At 40.8% G+C, this 20,696-nt stretch overlaps 2 protein-coding genes and 1 long non-coding RNA gene across 3 annotated transcripts; all 3 read left to right on the top strand.

Annotated features, from left to right (window-relative positions):
* Window positions 1-515: 515 nt before the first annotated feature.
* LOC134665953 (uncharacterized) lies at window positions 516-14,525 on the top strand. The gene is made up of 4 exons (XM_063523011.1): window positions 516-625; window positions 734-1,078; window positions 13,821-14,108; window positions 14,242-14,525. The coding sequence occupies exons 1-4, from the start codon at window positions 614-616 to the stop codon at window positions 14,509-14,511; spliced, it is 915 nt and encodes a 304-aa protein (XP_063379081.1). The 5' UTR covers window positions 516-613; the 3' UTR covers window positions 14,512-14,525.
* On the top strand, window positions 2,563-3,830 carry LOC134665958 (uncharacterized). The gene is made up of 2 exons (XR_010098437.1): window positions 2,563-3,245; window positions 3,469-3,830. It is a non-coding gene; the product is annotated as an uncharacterized LOC134665958 (long non-coding RNA).
* A 1,994-nt stretch (window positions 14,526-16,519) lies between the features above and the next one.
* LOC134666222 (uncharacterized) lies at window positions 16,520-18,482 on the top strand. Its single transcript, XM_063523373.1, has 4 exons — window positions 16,520-16,563; window positions 16,656-16,820; window positions 17,185-17,351; window positions 17,927-18,482. The coding sequence occupies exons 1-4, from the start codon at window positions 16,552-16,554 to the stop codon at window positions 18,480-18,482; spliced, it is 900 nt and encodes a 299-aa protein (XP_063379443.1). The 5' UTR covers window positions 16,520-16,551.
* Window positions 18,483-20,696: the final 2,214 nt, after the last annotated feature.

Here is a 20,696-nt window from a genome sequence, read left to right on the forward strand (position 1 = left end):
CTAAGTTAATACGTAGGTAGGTAACTCTTCTTCTACCTCGCGTTATCCCGGCATTTTGCCACGGCTCATGGGAGCCTGGGGTCCGCTTGACAACTAATTCCAAGAATTGGCATAGGCACTAGTTTTTACGAAAGCGACTGCCATCGGACCTTCCAACCCAGAGAGGAAACTAGGTATTATGGGATTAGTCCGGTTTCCTCACGATGTTTTCCTTCACCGAAAAGCTACTGAAAATGATATTTCGTACATAAGTTCCGAAAAACTCATTGGTACGGGGTTTGAACCCGCGACCTCCAGATTGCAAGTCACACGCTCTAATAATACGCTATACGCTTTAATATACTATAATTATAGGTAGGTAACTATAAAAAAAAGTTCGCCTAAGCCTACTTCGGAAATAAGATACTAATTAGACGCTGTAATCAAATAATACATCACAAACGCACGCCGCGTGCCTTAACCTAGGGTGAGGCAGCATTGAAAGCCCGCCCGACCACGCCCACTGAACCGAGTTGATTCGCTAAAATTTGACCTTCCTTATTGCAAATTGTGAGTATATAAACTAGATCACGGGGTGTCACATTTATCATTCACATTTGTGAAACTTACAAACATGTTCTCCAAAGTGAGTGCAAAGAAATTTACATATTTATTTTTCTTTAATCTACGTTTCATTAGTGTCCTCGTTGTTTAGCACTTGAAGCCATGTTTTAAAACTCTTGTGATCTTACAGATCGTAGCCCTATGCGCCTTCGCGGCAGTAGCCCAGGCCGGTCTCCTGGTTGAGCCGCACTACTCCTCGGCGGCCGCCGTCTCCTCGCAGAGCATCGTGCGCCACGACCAGCCCCAAGCCGTGGCCCACAAGCTGGTGGCTGCTCCCGTCGCCTACCACGCCGCCCCCGCTCACGTTGAATACCACGCCGCTCCCGCTCACGTCGCCTACCACGCTGCCCCCGCCCCCGTGACCTACCACGCCGCCCCTGCTGCCGTCGCCTACCACGCCGCTCCCGCTCCTGTTGCGTACCACGCCGCTCCTGCTGCTGTCCACTACACCGCTCCCATCGCTCACGAAGAAATTGTAAGATAATTATTCTGGTTGTCTATTTACCTATGGACTAACTTTACCTTTAATCATAAATTAATAACTATTATTTTCTTCAGGCTCACCCCAAATACGAGTACACTTACTCCGTGGCTGACGGCCACACCGGCGACAACAAGTCCCAGCAGGAGACCCGCGACGGAGATGTCGTGAAGGGCTCTTACTCTTTCCACGAGGCTGACGGCTCCATCCGCACCGTGGAGTACACCGCTGACGACCACCACGGCTTCAACGCGGTGGTACACAACACCGCCCCCACGCACGCCCCCGTCGTGGTCAAGGCCGCCCCCGTTGTGGTCAAGGCCGCTCCCGTCGTCTACTCCGCTCCCACTTACTACCATCACTAAACGATTCTACCAAAGAAACGGTTTAATGATGATTAGTTAATTTATTGCTAATACATGTACATATAAGACATTTTCCTGTACTTAATTATTTCACCCAATCAATTTAATCACTATCCAGGATAAAAGTTTGCGGCATAATTATGTTTTACATATAGCGCAATTAACTTCACAGTTTTCTTTGAAAATATCTAATAATCGAAAGTTAAAATGTGTAGGTACCTAGAGATAACGGATACCTATATTTTTTGGGTTGGCGTTTCCTGTAAATGAGTATCAATTCACTAGGCCCTCTGAAAATGTTAGACATACAATACGAACGCTAGCGTTGTTAGTGTTGTTGCGTTGCGAACGCGTTGCTAGTGTTGCTACTAATACGGCGAACAGGTACTTACTGTATATTACCATTATAGAATAAAAAAAAATAATGGGATTAAATATATGAATAATAACTACGAGAAAAGTAAGTATACCTACAGTAGCAAGATTAAAGATACACAGCTGTCAGGGGAGCCCCAAACTAGGCTGCGCCTGTACCTTGGAACTCACTCTCACTAATAATAGTACATATGTAACAATTGAAATGGGGTAAACTATAACTTAAAATTGTGTGTTAGTGTGAGGATATACTCGTATATAGATATTTGAGCAGCGTTGTGCTTATGAGAGTGTGTACCTATAGCGAGAATTGCAAGTTGACGACAGACTTAAATATAAAAACGTATTATATCTACCGCATCATTTAATGATAGGATAGCAAATTAATTTACAATACATATGGTGCTACTTTACCGGCCTGGGGCGGCCGCGGAATTAATGTCAATATGTGCCTATGTCAAAAATTTAATGGGCCATATAAAGTATTGTAAAACGTTGTACAATACACGTGCGAAAAGGTAATTCGCAACTCGTGTCGATTTAAAACACTACCTTCGGTCGTGTTCCAATTTATCGCCACTCGTTGCGAATTTCCTTCTTTTGGCACTTGTATCATAATTACTATTTTAATTTTACTTTACATATTTAGGTACCTACATGGTTTTATATCACATGATTTTACAAACAGAATTGTATACAAAATACAAATCTAAATGAAAAAAAAATGTCATACTGTAATGGAAAAATATTTAGATAACAAAATACTTCTATGAAGCCGGACGGGCGATTAAATCTGTGTCTCGAATAGTGTCGATGGACTGTCAAGTTGGCAGCGATTCCGTGTTGCCAGGGAGATAGGTCTGAATCCCTTCGAAACCAGTTCGATCGCCAACTAGTTCTTACCAAAATAATTATTATCATTCTCCATGAACGGGTAGGAATGTATAGATTGTCGAGTCTTCCTTTCCCTTTCTTAAAAATATCATACCGTGCTTGTCCAGCAGCGTTTACCACGCTCTGTTCTAATTTCCGTATTTAGAATTTCACGTCAGTTTTGTTAAATGCCTTGGGATTGTAACCCTGGCAACATCGAAGAGGAGGCACCGAGGGAGAATGATTCGGCCATTTTGGGGACTTGGATTTTCTTCCCCGACCTAGCCGGGCTCGGCTTTATATTAAATAATGGGGACAACGTTCTCATCTTTGGTAAGTAATCTTACATTCGTTTGTGAAGACCGTGGAATTCGGAATCTGTTGTTGGATTATGCGATTATTGACGTGAACCGTTTATTTCAGCCTGCCCTCAGGTGTACCTTGAGGTTAACCCGTTTCCCGAAAGGGCGAACCAGGAGCGTCCTGGGCACTTCGGAGTTGATATTCGATCACTCATAAACCCCGGCAAGACGATTTTCCTCCGACAGGTAAGGCGTCGTTCATATACTTTTGTCAGAAATTGTATGGCGTGCCATGCGGCCACATAAAAGTATCCCGCGTAGCGCTGAATTCTATACTGTAATATAACCCCAAAGGGTTACGCATGGAAACCCTTGTTCCTATGTGAAACGGACTCTCACGTGGCACGGACCACAGATTCTTGGCGTGACCTGAGCCAGTGGAACTAATCCCGTACCCGGAATTTTCCAGGAGGTGTCTACTAGGGGCGCGGCCTTTGGTAGGCCAGATTCTGTGCCAGTCGACCTGTGCAGCTGGCCCCGCCAGAGTCGGAGCTATTGGAACCTCCGGCCATCTGGTCGAGAGAGAGAGCCGTCGACTGTCGCTACAGTGCAGCTAAGCCTTTCACAACTTTTTCCTAAACTGCGATTTTGGACTATTCACCTTTTAGTATTAACTATCCAATAGCGCAATCGACCAAGTATCACCAACAATAATTAAAACCCGGTTAGATAAATATAAATTTAGTTTACTATCAATAAGTCGTTAAGTAGTGTTTAAGCTCAAAAGTGTAAACTTAACCAGGTCGGCAATTAAATTGTACCTGTCCACTATCGGGTTGTTTGTTTTATCCCCTTCAGGACCCTTAGTTTAAAAATAAAGTATTACAGCGGCGCCCGAATAGGTTTGGTGATATTTGGCTTCTTTCCCTCCAACATTCAGCGAAGGTTTGAGCTTGGTTGTTTTGTGCTATTGTATTTCAATGTAACTTACTTTAAAAATATTTAAATTTAATTGAGTTTTGGTTAGCAAGAGTGTCTAACCACATGTTTTGTCTGGCACAGTCAGTACCTACTGTTGTATTTCACTTCCATGTCATTTTACGGTACTAGGTTGATTTAGGGAAGAAAATCCACTGTTTACATTTATTTTTTTTTAGTTGTATTTATTTTAAGGACTCTGTACATCCTCTTTTATTTTTATGAAAACATTATTTCCACTGTGTTTAATGTTATTTCATATTACTTGTTGACTCTTTAAGAGTGTGCTATACCTAAACTGGTGAACTTAAACTTGTTGTTGGTCGATAACGCTATAACATTCTTAAACTTATAAACTAGGTAATTATTTCTTTTCGGGGAAATTATAAGGAAAATACATTTAATATTTAATAGTGATAACCTTTACTACTGTAACAATGGCGAATGAGACCGCTTTGGAGGAGCGTCCAATAGCTTTTAATCTCTTAAAAAAAGATGAACTCGAGTATGAAGTGACGGTGCGCCTCGGGGTACCACTGACTACAGTGATGGAGCTCCGGAGCCAGCTCCGGAAGTTGAATCAGGAGATTCCCACTGACGAGGTCGCGGACTACAATGGTGACGTCAAGGAAGAACTGGACATAATATCTGCAAAAATGGACGACCTTCGTGACCAACTACAGTCACCAACGCAGCGTCGTACTTCCTTGAAGCTTCTTAACCGCGTACAGGCGGTTGCACACCATCTTTACCACCGTCTAACCCGCCTAACACCAGCTGAATCAGAGGCCTCAAGGCATTGTGAATTAAGTGATCAGTTGGATAAACTACTATCTCGCCTTGACAATGTGTTGATTAATTTTAGAAGTGCATTGTCAAGGGATGTCGCACTCGAGGTTGACAAACCGAATCCTACGGCCTTACCAGCATGCACAAAACACCATAATTTGGTGCAAAAATTAAATTTAAAATATGATGGCAAGACCTGTGTCAAAGCTTTCTTACGTAAGTTAGAGCAAGTGCGTGTGTCACGTGACATACCGGATTCAACCTTATTTCGCTCCGCCTGCGAACTATTCACGGACGAGGCATCCTCGTGGTTTAACGGAATCTGTGATCAAGTACACTGCTGGACGGACCTGAAGGCTGTGATGATCCGTGATTACCTCCCATTAGATTATAATGTCCGACTTATGAGGGAAATACGTGCTAGGACGCAGGGTTTTGATGAGTCAATAGTTAACTATGTCAGCGTAATGCTTAATTATTTTTCCCGTTTAGAGACACCCTTACCAGAGGCCGAGAAATTGAGTATATTGGTACAAAACGTCAGACCATTCTATTCTAAACAATTGGCATTATTTAAAATAGAATCTATAGGTGAACTTAAAGATCGTTGTCGGCAGCTAGAGGCCGCCACTCAAAGCGCCAAACGTTTTGCCGAGCCTGACAGAGATTTAAGTAAGTCACTGGCCCATGATTTGGTTTACAAGCCACTCACAACAAAAACTGTCTCGGCAGTGCAAGCATCGGCTGACTTTTGTGTGCGGTGCCGCGTGGACGGTCACACCTTGAAAACTTGTAAAGCAGCTCCTAAACTCGTTTGTTATCGCTGCGGCGAGAACGACGTAACAGCCCGTACTTGCCCTAAATGTGCGTCCACACCTAGTACCTCAAAAAACTAATAACGCCGAGTCAGGGTATGGCTGATCCGGTTTCCACAAAAAATACTAAAAAATATAAAAGTAGAATATTTATTCGCACGCCTATATTTAGTAATCCCAGAAAGCCCACTCTAGAAAACCATACACAACTCAATAGTTATTTTAATAACTAATCCCCTAGCTCTTCAGCACCCATTACCCTACTTAACCATCACTTACTTGCACCTAATGCTGTATCAACTTCATTGACAACAAAAGGCCAATGCCGCCCATTACATACCATATCGATGCCAATTAATAAAGCTAACACCCTTAACCCGCTTACTAATGCTTTTACCCCCACTAACATAACTCCATCCGCTTCACTTCCCTATCCTACCCTTACTAACCACACTAACACCCTTAACCCGCTTACTAACGCTTTTACCCCCACTAACATAACCCCACCTACTTCACTTCCCTATCCTACCTTTACTAACCTAACTAACCCCTTAAACCTCCTTACTAACGCTTTTGTCCCCACTAACTACATAACCTTACCCGTTTTACCCCCCACAATCCCTATTTCGCAAAATAACTTGACTTACCCACTTAACAAAATTTACCATAATGTAAATTACTGTGTAGAAGCACTACCTAAAGCCCCCACAGCCCATATTTGGCAAAATAACGTAACTTACCCAAATTATGAAATTTACCCAAATGCTAATTATTGTGTAGAGGAACCGACTCAATCCTCCACGACACGTATTTATCAAAATAACGAAACTTACCCACATAACCAAATTTACCCCAATGCAAATTATTATACAGAAGCACCGTCTGCACCCTCCACGACCCATATTTGTCAAAATAACGAAACTTACCCACATAATGAAATTTACCCTAAGGCAGATTCTAGTGTGGAAGGACCTTCTGTACCCTCTCCAACCCCTATTTGGCAAAATAATGTAACTTACACGCATAACGAAATTTACCCTGAGGCAACTAACAGTATGGAGAAATCGTCTACATTCCCCATAACACCTTTATCACAAAATAACGTAGTTTATCCACAGAACGAAACTTACCAGGATACAAATCCTTATTTGGAAACATTCCCCGCTAATTCTTATAATGGAGCCTTACAGGATACAATCGGTCCGTGCAGCAATGTACGCGAATCACAGATCTCTCATGCCGACGACCAAGCATCTAAGTTCGATCGAGAGGAATGGCACTCTTGGTTGTCATTTGTTACTTTTGTTTTTGAGTCTTGCCATAGTTTGAAGTTACTAGATTCGATAAACGAAGCTGATGAACAAGGCTTGCGACCATACCTTAAAGTAAAAATTTATGGCATGTCCTATTCTGGCCTAATGGATTCTGGCTCGGAGTTGACAATTTTGGGTGGTGACACCTTTGACAAGTACTTTGAGGGTCGAGTTACTCTGCATCCGCCGCACGGTTTAACTCATATAATCTCGGCGAACAAAGTCCGTTCGCCCATCAAGGGCCATGTATTCTTGCCCGTATTTGTAGGTGACAACACGCAAGTCGTAAAGTTTCATGTGATACCGGAGGTCCACACTAAACTTATTTTCGGTCTTAACTTTTGGATAGCCTTCGGCTTCGGACGGGATATCCTCGCGCTACTAAAGAATGGAACCTGTTCCTTATCAAACGAAGAACATAACAACATCGTCTCTGAGGTCAGGTACATACACGGCTTGGAGTCTCTTTCGACGGAGGAACAACGTGAGGCAGATACTATTATTAAAGAATTTGCATCAATATCCGCCGAGGAGAAGGGGTTGGGAAGAACGCATCTGCTAACGCATTCGATTGATACAGGAGATGCGAAGCCGATCAAACAGCGGTATTACATGTTATCTCCGTACAAACTTGCAGAGCTCAATAAACAGCTAGATGAGATGCTCCAGCTGGATGTCGTCGAGCCAAGCAGCAGTCCATGGAATAACCCGGTGACCATGGCCCCGAAATCAGATGGCTCCTTTCGATTCTGCCTGGACAGCCGAAAACTAAATGAAGTTTCCAAACACGACGCTTACCCCCTACCACTAATTAATCAAATTCTTAATCAACTAGGGAACGCGAAGTATTTGTCATCCTTGGACCTTAAATCAGCCTTTTGGCAAATAGGCTTAGATTCCAAGGAATCCATGGAAAAGACCGCCTTTACGGTCCCTGGCCGCGGTTTGTTCCATTTTAAAGTAATGTGTTTCGGCCTTACCTCAGCCCCAGCAACTCAGCAACGCTTGATGGACATTTTGTTTGGTCCAGAATACAACGGCCGTATTTTTATATACTTAGACGACATAATAATTGTCTCTGAAACGTTTACACAACATCTAACCCTACTTCGCCACGTACTAGAACGACTTCGATATGCTAACCTTACAATAAACCTATCTAAATGTAAATTCTTTCGTAGGCAACTAAGGTACCTAGGTTTTCTTGTAGACGAGTACGGCTTACGCACGGACCCCGACAAAGTCAAAGCGGTGGTGGACTTCCCCATACCGAAGAGTCGGAAAGATGTTAAACGCTTCCTAGGTACGGCGTCGTATTACCGCCGATTTATTAAAAATTTCAGCAACATTGCTGGACCTCTCAATCAGTTAACGTCCACGCGAAAAGGCGCTCCACCTTTTCGTTGGTCCCCAGAAGCGGATCAAGCTTTTAATGAGTTAAAAGTAGCAATGACCACGGCCCCAGTTCTAGCCTGCCCAGACTTCTCCAAATCATTCTCGGTTCACTGTGACGCTTCAGATTTCGGCATCGGGGGAACTCTGACACAAATATTTGAAGGAGAGGAACACCCACTGGCGTATTACAGTCGATCCCTCACGCCTCAAGAAAGAAATTATTCCGCCACTGAGAGAGAAGCTTTGGCGGTGGTCAATGTTGTAGAACACTTCAGACCATACCTGGAAGGAAGTCGTCAATTTAGGATTGTTACAGACCACGCCAGTTTGAAGTGGTTCCTTAATCTCAAAAACCCCACGGGGCGCCTCGAAAGATGGGGTTGTCGTCTCTCACCTTATAACTTCACAATCGAGCACCGGAGAGGCTCAGAACATATCGTACCGGACGCCTTATCAAGGGCAGTTCCCATCTGTTTAATTGATACAAACACCACTAATAATGACCCTTGGTATTCGCAGATCTATAACAAATGTGAATCCAACCCAGGATCGGTACCTAATTATCAATTGTTAAATGGTCGCCTTTATCGCTACACCAAATCAAAGAATGCCTTAACTACCGATTTCGAGTGGAAAGAGGTGATACCAGTGGAATTTCGTGAAGAAATCATGCATGCTAACCATGCAGTCCCCACTGCTGCACATTTAGGTACCGCTAAAACGTATAACAGGTTAAAACTTCGTTACTCCTGGCCACGGATGTATGAAGATGTAGTCCGATACGTCGCCAATTGCTCGGTGTGTGCCGCTTATAAACACAGCCAACAACCGACTCCAGGCTTCATGGGAAGTGCGAAAGTTTGCAGTCGGCCCTTTCAGTGCCTCAGTATAGACCTGGTTGGACCGCTACCACCCTCAAGGAAACTAAACACTTATATATTGGTAGTAGTATGTTGTTTTACTAAATACTGTATGTTGTTTCCCTTGAGACGTGCAACCGGGGCTGTAATTTCCCAGAGATTAGAAGATCATGTATTCATGATCCATGGTATCCCCCAAACAATTATTGCGGATAATGCATCCTACTTCACCGGCGGGGACGTTCAGAAGCTGTTCGCCAACTACAATATCCCACAACTACACTACACCCCCGTTTACTGTCCCCAGGTCAACACCGTAGAGCGTTACAACAAGACCCTAGTAACAGCAATATCAACGTTCGTTGAATCGGATCATCGCTCGTGGGACGTGAATATTTCTCGTATACAGTTCGCTTTAAATACCTCAGTCAATGAAACAACATCATATACTCCGTTCCTGCTCGTGCATGGACGCCAAGCAGTACCGGATGGCACAATTTACGACGACCCCGAGGAGGTCGACGAAATCGTTTTTTCCCCCCGGGGAGAGTACCTCGACAAGATTAAGACCCTTAGGGCCATTTACCCGACCGTGAAGGAATTATTACAGAAAGCTCATGACCGCAACATCAAGTATTACAATGATAAACGTCGTGATATAGAATTCAACGTCGGAGACGAAGTGTGGAAACGCACCTTCAAGCAGAGCAACGCCGGTAAATACTTCTCGGCGAAGCTAGCACCCAAATATGACAAATGTCGCGTCATTCGGAAAATATCCCGTTTAGTCTACGAGTTGGAAGATGAGAATGGGAAGCGTCTGGGTAAATGGCACATAAAAGACTGCAAGCCAAGTTCTGTCCACACCACTTGACTCCTGTAACGAGACGTACCAATACTCCACAATCCGGGTAGTCTATTATCTTTTGGGAAAGCGCTTTATTTATTTATTTTTTTTATTTTGTTTGTCCATTGAAGCGACGTTGGCTTCAATTTTTTTTTGTTTTCTCTTTGTTTTGTCCCGTAGGCCTAGATGCGATTGTTTCCAGCGACGGCCCCGCGGACTCAATTGATGCCAAGGGACAAATCGACGTGCGATTGTGGGCCGTAATCCACGTCCTAGGGAAGTCCTTAGATTCCCTTCTCCTTACACCGTTCGGCTGGTGACACAGCTCGAGGGCGAGCTGGAATTTTACTCCTTCGTCTTTTGCCTCTGTCGTAAAATTCTCCTGGTTAGGGGGGTGTGTAATGGAAAAATATTTAGATAACAAAATACTTCTATGAAGCCGGACGGGCGATTAAATCTGTGTCTCGAATAGTGTCGATGGACTGTCAAGTTGGCAGCGATTCCGTGTTGCCAGGGAGATAGGTCTGAATCCCTTCGAAACCAGTTCGATCGCCAACTAGTTCTTACCAAAATAATTATTATCATTCTCCATGAACGGGTAGGAATGTATAGATTGTCGAGTCTTCCTTTCCCTTTCTTAAAAATATCATACCGTGCTTGTCCAGCAGCGTTTACCACGCTCTGTTCTAATTTCCGTATTTAGAATTTCACGTCAGTTTTGTTAAATGCCTTGGGATTGTAACCCTGGCAACATCGAAGAGGAGGCACCGAGGGAGAATGATTCGGCCATTTTGGGGACTTGGATTTTCTTCCCCGACCTAGCCGGGCTCGGCTTTATATTAAATAATGGGGACAACGTTCTCATCTTTGGTAAGTAATCTTACATTCGTTTGTGAAGACCGTGGAATTCGGAATCTGTTGTTGGATTATGCGATTATTGACGTGAACCGTTTATTTCAGCCTGCCCTCAGGTGTACCTTGAGGTTAACCCGTTTCCCGAAAGGGCGAACCAGGAGCGTCCTGGGCACTTCGGAGTTGATATTCGATCACTCATAAACCCCGGCAAGACGATTTTCCTCCGACAGGTAAGGCGTCGTTCATATACTTTTGTCAGAAATTGTATGGCGTGCCATGCGGCCACATAAAAGTATCCCGCGTAGCGCTGAATTCTATACTGTAATATAACCCCAAAGGGTTACGCATGGAAACCCTTGTTCCTATGTGAAACGGACTCTCACGTGGCACGGACCACAGATTCTTGGCGTGACCTGAGCCAGTGGAACTAATCCCGTACCCGGAATTTTCCAGGAGGTGTCTACTAGGGGCGCGGCCTTTGGTAGGCCAGATTCTGTGCCAGTCGACCTGTGCAGCTGGCCCCGCCAGAGTCGGAGCTATTGGAACCTCCGGCCATCTGGTCGAGAGAGAGAGCCGTCGACTGTCGCTACAGTGCAGCTAAGCCTTTCACAACTTTTTCCTAAACTGCGATTTTGGACTATTCACCTTTTAGTATTAACTATCCAATAGCGCAATCGACCAAGTATCACCAACAATAATTAAAACCCGGTTAGATAAATATAAATTTAGTTTACTATCAATAAGTCGTTAAGTAGTGTTTAAGCTCAAAAGTGTAAACTTAACCAGGTCGGCAATTAAATTGTACCTGTCCACTATCGGGTTGTTTGTTTTATCCCCTTCAGGACCCTTAGTTTAAAAATAAAGTATTACAATACTACATCCCGATTCCCGAAAGATTGTTGACATCTTTTTTAAATTATTTAAACCTCCTCAAATCCGCACTCCTTTTGGTGATTTGCACCACAATATGTCATAACATAGGTTCATGTCTCATGTCAAATTTCATGGTATAGTCGCACCAATAAAAGTCTGCATCGGATTTGATAGGCCACGCAGCGTAAGTGTTATTTACACGTCATAATTTCATAGAAGTTTGACGTTTAAAATAATACATTGACTGCGTGGGCTATCAAATCCGCTGCATACTTTTATTGGTCTGACTCTGTCAGGCTGTCGTTTTAAATTGAGAAATTGTGTAATCCTATAGAAAACACGCTTACAAAAGTGACAACAGAAAGATTTGCTCTGAACTACCAACAGGGGTAATGTTGGCGTACACGATATTAGAGAATTGAGAGAATTATATTTTCCTCTTGGGTCACTGAGGCCTTTACAAAGGATTTAATCCAATCGAATTTGAAATAAAATAGAATACAAGAAGGTTCCAAATTCAAAACTGCAATAATGACCTGGGGGACTCAGGAGGAACCAAGTCAGCACAAGGTGAAATTGAACCGTCCATATAATTAATAATGATTATATAAAGTTTCCCAATACATGTAAAAAAGTAATCCAGTCAAAGTAGTTAGTAATGACATATAGAAATAAGTAACCTTAGACTCTAGATTTAGATTGTAGACTAGTTAATAAATGTAGTTAGGAGTAAATAATTGCCATACGATAAATAAATACCTATTAGGTTTAGCAATCCTACTTTTTAATTCATTTGAGAGTTAAGTGTTTAATCTACAAAATTATGTAAAATAATGTACTGCCTACCAGACGCTGCTGAAGCGCGGGTGGCCTAGCGGTAAGAGCGTGCGACTTGCAATCCGGAGGCCGCGGGTTCAAACCCCGGCTCGTACCAATGAGTTTTTCGGAGCTTATGTACGAAATATCATTTGATATTCACCAGTCGCTTTTCGGTGAAGGAAAATATCGTAAGGAAATCGGACTTATCCCAATAAGGCCTTAGTTTCCCCTCTGGGTTGGATGGCAGTCGCTTTCGTAAAAACTAGTGCCTACGTCAATTCTTGGGATTAGTTGTAAAGCGGACCCCAGGCTCCCATGAGCCGTGGCAAAATGCCGGGATAACGCGAGGAAGAAGAATGTAATGCCTGCCACCAGACATCCCTAACTAATATTATAAATGAGATAGTATAGGCAGGTAACTCTGTCTGTTAGCTCTTCACGCTTAAACCGCTGAACTGATTTAGATGCAATATGGTAAAATGGAGAAAGTTTAAGGCCCAAGGAAGGACATAGGATGGTTTTTATCATCAACATCAATTTTAATATCGCACAGATTTCAACGTGTCACCTTCGCATATTTTTAATTTGCGCAAGATCATGTGCACCCTGCACTGAATTGCACGATATTGGTTTTAATAGTATTACAATCTGAATAAGTTTCTACAAACCGATCGATCCGGACAAAGTTTGATAAAAAGTTACGAAAACACGCATCGCGACGAACCACTATTCAGAATTTACTTGTATAGGTACTTTTCTATCAACAAATCGAATGTATTCGCCTGATTTATTAATTAATTTGCAAGCTTCACAAATAATAAGTTTTCTATTATTTAAGGGTTATTTAAGTAAGATAATAGGTGCTAATTTGCACCACGCCCAGCCTATTCTTAACATAAGTGCTTTCTAGGAAGAATGCGCGCTTGCACACGCGTAACCCGGGCAAGGTTGTGCCAAAAGCTCGCTCGACCACTTTAGCCGCTGCCTCATACTCGAACATGACCTTACCCATTTGCAATTCACATGTATAAAAACTAGGGCTTGACTCTCGAAAATTATCATTTACATTTGTAACGTATCTGAGCAAAGAACAAAATGTTCTCCAAAGTAAGTCGAAAAGGATTATTAAGATTACAACTTTTAAAATCATTAATTGATTTTATGAATTGCAAAATTAAGCATAGTTTTCAAGAATACTAATTAATTACCTATGTAATTTACAGATTGTAGCCCTTTGCGCCTTCGCGGCTGTAGCCCAGGCCGGTCTCCTGGTTGAGCCGCACTACTCCTCGGCCGCCGCGGTCTCCTCGCAGAGCATCGTCCGCCACGACCAGCCTCAGCTGGCCCACAAGCTGGTGGCTGCCCCCGTCGCCTACCAGGCCGCTCCCGCTCATGTCGCCTACCAGGCCGCTCCCGCTCATGTCGCCTACCACGCTGCTCCCGCTCAAGTTGCCTACCACTCCGCCCCTGCCCCCGTGACCTACCACGCTGCCCCCGCTCCCATCGCCTACCACGCTGCTCCCGCTGCCGTCCACTACTCCGCTCCCATCGCCCACGAGGAAATCGTAAGTTTTTAATTATTATTTTGTATTTAACTTTGTTTTCGTAATACATCATTTTTTTTGTGATGTGAGAATATTTTTTTTAATTACTGTTATTAAAAACACAAAATTTCAATTACCTATTTTTCACTTCCAGTCTCAGCCAGCCAAGTACGAGTACTCCTACTCTGTTGCTGACGGTCACTCCGGCGACAACAAGTCCCAGCACGAGACCCGTGACGGTGATGTCGTGAAGGGCTCTTACTCCCTCAAGGAGGCTGACGGCTCCATCCGCACCGTGGAGTACACCGCTGACCCCCACAACGGTTTCAACGCCGTGGTGCACAACACCGCCCCCTCCCACGCTCCCGTGGTCGTCAAGGCCGCTCCCGTCGTCTACTCTGCCCCTACTTACTACCACCATTAAGTCAAGAAATATGTACAATATTTAAAATAAAATATATTTATTAAACTATACATTTAGCAATTACAACGTTTTATTAAGCTTCTTATTCCGAAGAATCTTACTAATTTAATTTAACTGACAACAATAAAAAAAACAGTAATATATTCGTGAAATTCCAACTTAAAATTGGTAATTTTTTGTGTATAAAGTATAGTTACAACATTGTACTACGAGTGCCTAACTTATTGTATTGTATGTTATCCTGGAAATATCTGATACCGCGGTACTTGATGTCCACTTTCTGACTCTACCCCTTTTCAAGCAGGGCCTTTGTCATCCTCTAATGTTGCGATTGACACTAAATTTCACTGTGATAATTTCTTTAAGCCCTTTTTAAGAATTTCATGATCCATATTCCTATAAATAGGCCTACTCGTAGCTGCCTTCCCATGGCCAAACATGTATTAATCGATAGTTTTTTTTTTATTCCACACCCAGCTTTTACTAAGCACAGTACTGAAAGCAGGTCTTACTTTAAGTACTAGTTTATAGGGTTCTGTATCCAAAGGGTACAAACGGGACCCTATTACTAATCCACTGTCAGTCTGCCTGTCTGTCCGTTTGTCTGTCACCAGGCTATATCTCATGAACCGTGATATCTAAATATACACTTGAAATTTTCACAGAAGATGTAGGTATTTATGTTGCCGCTATAACAACAAATACTAAAAAGTACACCCTCGGTGGGCGAGTCCGACTCACAGTTGTCCGATTTTTATATACATAGGTAGATAAAACCGCGCAAATATCGATTTGTAATGGTAGGTAGGTACCAACAAAGTGGGACAATGCATTAGCAGCATCTATTGAATTGTGGTGATGCGATATTCTGATAACATTTGCAAGATTCCGCTCTCTTTCGTGAAATAATAATTATTATTAGAAACGGAAAGAGGAAGTTAGGCCAAAACCAACACTTAAAAAATAGTGATCTGTGAGGAAGTTTATCACTTTAGCGAAATTACAAATAAAATATAATCGAAATGATTTAGTTGGCTTAGTTTCTACTTAATGTAATGACAGGTAAAGAATGAATCAAAATAATATATGAAAATTGAAAAATATGTTAATATTAGGTACCTAATACCGTGTATACTTAGGTTTATATTTTACTAACGCAAAATATCAAGACAATTATAAACAAATTAACTGAATAGATAAGGCAAGATCTGGGCATCTAAAAGAATTAAAACCAAAGTATACCCGAGTACCTACTTCAAACTAAAACTACTTTTTAAGTGAAACGTTTCGTTAAATTTCATTTTTGGTTAAGTGTCCCCAAAAGCTGTGTCAATGGTTCCTTTGCTTTTTGATTGTGAAATGTAATGTGATGATACGATACGATTACAAATGTTCCGGATAGAAATAACATGGATAAGGTATTTTAAAAATGTGAGAATTTTTAGCTTTCCCCTTGATACCGTATCTTCATTTAAATGTGGAGTCTTTTAGAGTACTTACTTACCCAAACCCTCAGAATAATTTAGGTACGGAAAATGCTAAGTATTTAATTACGCCTTTAAGTGTTCTACGCAGACAAACGATGTTCGTAAGTATTACCTACCTACGATGTATTTTTATTACATCTTCAGATACTGTTTTAGATAATCTGAAATAAATATACCTATATATAGTTAAGTACTAGGATTAGTTCTTGTACAATGCTATCAAACAAAGGCCTTCGAGACTATTACTGACTATACATACAAGCAGTATCATGTAGGGGAACAAATTAATGCTAATTATGTATAATTTTTGACGTCAGGTGCTATCTAAATCATTCTTTACCTATTGATTGCATTATTTTTTTTCCGGAACATTAACGAATGTAACGGCACATCCGCTCTATTCTATCCGCATCTTGATCAACGCTCGATGACAAAGACTTTACAATTTTTATAATAGGAATTGGAAAAGTATAAATTGGTTAAAAAATCTACGGACAGTCAACAGTTCTTTCTTCTATTCCGTTTAGGACGGTACTAAACCAAGTGAAACAAAATGTCTGGAAAGGTAATAAATTAAGTTAATCCTCTATTTTTTTTTATTTCTCTTTAATATACTTAGCAATTTTTATTTACTTTACTTATTTTTGTATAATTTAGGTCTTAATATTCGTTTGCTTCGCGAGCACCGTGGCCGCGGTTTTAATCAGACCAAGTGGGAACAAGGGATCGGACATTGACATCAACAGTCCTAAAGGTTGGCAAATGGTGAGGACGTATCATCCGCCGAGCTCTCACGACTACTACAAATATGACTCTTATTTTGTAAGTACTAAAACATATGTAAGTACTTTATATTGTACACCAAATGCAAAGTGCCTGGCCGCTTTATGAATGGTTTTCCATTAAACTCATAGTTATTTACTACTGAGACACTGTTACTTACATGGAGTAAGTACAGATATCCCAAAGACGTCCACACGATATCCTAATTAAATACATTACTTTTGTGCACTAGTAGATTTTATATGATCAAGTATCTGTTGAATAATCGCGTAGTTATCGGTTGAATAGTTTTATTCATAGATTATGAAAACCTATAAAGATGGTACATCTAACATTATGTATCTTCATAATTTCCCGTTCGTTAATTTCTGGCCGGTTTGATAAAATGAAGCTTCTATTTCAGACGTATCCTAAATATAACTTCGAGTATTCGGTGTCTGACAAGAAGACGGGTGACCACAAGCATCACAGGGAGTCCAGAGACGGTGACCGCGTGCGAGGGGAGTACAGTCTGGTTGAAGCGGACGGGTCCCTGCGCAAAGTGGAGTATGACGCCGATGACTATAACGGGTGAGTGTTATTTATTATTGCTTAAAAACTACTGTGTGTGTGAAGATGAAAAACACGATATTCTGTCATCAACATCTAAATAATTATGCTTTCTTTTCTTTGTATTTTTATGAGGATCGAATGATTTTATTGGACTAAAGGATGGCTCACGTTAGACCGGGGCGTGTCCGAGCCGGAGCTTCCGGCGCATCGTTTTCTATGGCGTTCACGTGATCGCCTGTAATGTCGTAGAAAAGTAAGCGCCGGAAGCTCCCGCCGGAAGGCCCGGTCTAACGTGAGTCATTCATAACTCGTATACAGAAAATACAGTTTAATTTGCAGTTTCCTTTTTGAGAACTAAAGATATTTCTTATGTTCTAAATTAAATAGCTCATTAAATAGCTTTGGTGTCACACATGGTTTCTTAATATAAGTAATACCCAATTGTGTATATTAACAAACTAACATAACATTATGAACTTACATTGTTAATTCTCTATTTAATGTTGAATATTGTGCACCGACCCTGTATATCAGCTGAGTTGTTATACAATTATGAAGTTATTCATTTATTAATATGTTTGTTTTATCTTCAGGTTTAACGCAGTTGTCAGTAAAAGCATCAATATGCACGGAGATCACGCGGTGTCCTACAGTGGTCACGCTAGACATTTTTATCCTGTTGGTCATGGCATTAAAATTAACCACTATTTCCCTGGAAAGGATTACAAATACCATGAAACACCAAACGCGGTTAATGAAATCGTTGAGGAAAATAACAAGCCTGCAAGCAATGAGGTTAAGTCTGCAAAATCTGATGTTACTAAAAATGAAGGCGAAGATAAGGTTCCAGTAGTTGAAAAAAAAGAAGAAAAGGAAATGCAACCAGCTGTTAAGGTAGAAACTGAAGAAACTCCAGTCAAAGAAATGCCCGCCGTTGTATCAATGATGATGCAAAACGCTCCGTCCGGTGAAATGCCAGCTGCTGAAGGTATGGTCTTAATACCAGTATCCGCAGAATCTATTGATACCATCTCAAAAGAACCTGTTTCGGTAACCGAAGAACCAGCAAGCAAGAAAGAGAATTCCATGTCAGACTCTGAACAGGCTTCCTCATATTACCACTCAAGAATTTACTTTGTAAGATATTAATAAAAAAACGTATTTGTTTTTATTTATTTGTAGTTGGATTGTAAGATAAGAGTCATGTAAAGTTACCGGCCTAGGTGTAAAATGTTGTTGAAGTAAATGATAAGAATTTCCAGGTGGTTATGTTATTGTTAAAAAGAACTGTTAAAAGAAAATAAAAACTGAATTAAATATGTTCGTTTTTGTACACGTTAATGTCCGTACAGATACAAACGTACCAACTGTATTTATAGTGAATGAGTAATATTCATATATATGTATAGGTATATTAACTTGTGAATAATACCTAACACCTTTCCCAAACTAGCAAATCGACAAACAATATCGAATATTGCATGCCTGGCAACCCCATGATTTGATTTGATCCCATTTTGAACGACTTACTTATTCCCTAAATAAGCACCCACTTACTTACAATATTTTACCCGTAATCAGTATGGTGACACAATTACAACGTTAAAACGTTACTTAACCATCTAATTACATTTAACAGAAAAGTTAATTATTTAATTTTGATGAGTAATGAGTCCGAAAACTTATTTGCAACGTGTGTTTTGAGCAATACGTTGCACTTGCAGCATTTGCGTACGCATTATACTTACTTATATAAACTTACAGTATGTTTAGCTTGCAGACATATATCCAAACAGATCACGCAAAAAAACCTTTATGACATGGCAACGGACCTATTATTATTGGGTAGGTACATATTTGCACTTTGCTGATTTCTAAATTATTAACAGTACTTTAACTGTTAAATTTGCAAGAAATAATTAATATTTATAATAAGAATTCAAAAGGGATAAAAATTAACATGTTAGCGACACGGCCGTAAGTGATCAGGCTATTTTGCTTTGGGCCCATGAGTACCAAACTGCAATGAAAGAGGACAGTATGATTTGGATTATAAAGTATTAAAATGCGTAATTTCCAAAAAAATCCTATATAGAATTAATGAAACAAATAATAATTTGTATTATTAATCGGTCTATCGTATATGACGTTTATTAAACATTGAAATAAATATTTGTGTGTATGTAATAGTTGTTTCGTATTGGGGCTCGTAATATACTGTTTAGTGTCGGATTTACAAGGCAATGCATTTTCCCAGAACAAAAACAAAGCGTGATGAATTCGAATACTATTTAAATTTATATCTGTTGTGTTACCATGTATTATAATAATACGGTTTCGCAAGTCGCAATTAGCGACTAGATTATTGCAAATATTAGTGCGTGAATATTTGTGTTTTAGACAATGACAAACGCCAACGGTTTATCATATACTATTCTGCCGCCCTAAGCTAAAAGGCAGTTTTTCGACATTTTGCCAAAATGGACTTTTTGTGATATTCGTAATGTAGAGATCGAGACGCATCGACCACTTTGGCCCGTTTTCCGATAAGTGGCCTAGTTTTCGAGAAAAATATCGTAAAAAGACCGTATTTGCACTAATTTTCGTTCGTTCCTAGTCTAAAAAGCGACTATTTGACAAAGCCAGGCTAAAACAATGTATATGCAGCTATACGTTTTTTTACGCTCTGGTTTGCGTAAAATCTTATCCACCATATCTAGCCTAAAATAACGTATAAGCCAAAAACTAGGCTAAAAATACGTAAAAGACGCTATACGCACTTTAAGATTAGGATCTTTAGCAAAATTTTAGATCTGATGCTAGTCTAAAAAATCGTATAATATTTTTTTTTGTTTAAATGTCTCATACGCCATTTTAGCCTAGTATCACTTAACTTTTTTACGTCAACATAATAGTCTTTAGAAACGTATAACTATTATACGTTCTTCTTATTTTGTATGGACGTCGTATTAAACGCAAACAAACTTTTAAAATGGTTGAAAGTGCGTCTAACTAGTCTATAACGCAGTATATGCTCCAACCTTCGTCATGCTCCCCGCGCGCCGAAAGACACCTTTACGCTAAGTAAAAGCCGTCAGCCGCAAGCGCAGGCTTGTGGCTGCCGGAATGAGAGCGGAGGTGGCTTTTTGCGCGCGAAATATTGACCGAACGCCAAGGTTAAAAAAATGCTTTGTTATTGCATTACCATCATATGTTATTAATAATATGTAGTGTTTACAATTAGTACCTTCGAGTATTATCATTTTTATCAAGGTATACACTTTAAAAATGCCTAGCAAATACTTCTGCTCGACAGCAAATACGTCTTTCTAGCGTAGTTTGTGATGGTAAAATTGTTCATAC

Source organism: Cydia fagiglandana, chromosome 7, assembly GCF_963556715.1.
Source record: "Cydia fagiglandana chromosome 7, ilCydFagi1.1, whole genome shotgun sequence".
NCBI lineage: Eukaryota > Metazoa > Arthropoda > Insecta > Lepidoptera > Tortricidae > Cydia > Cydia fagiglandana.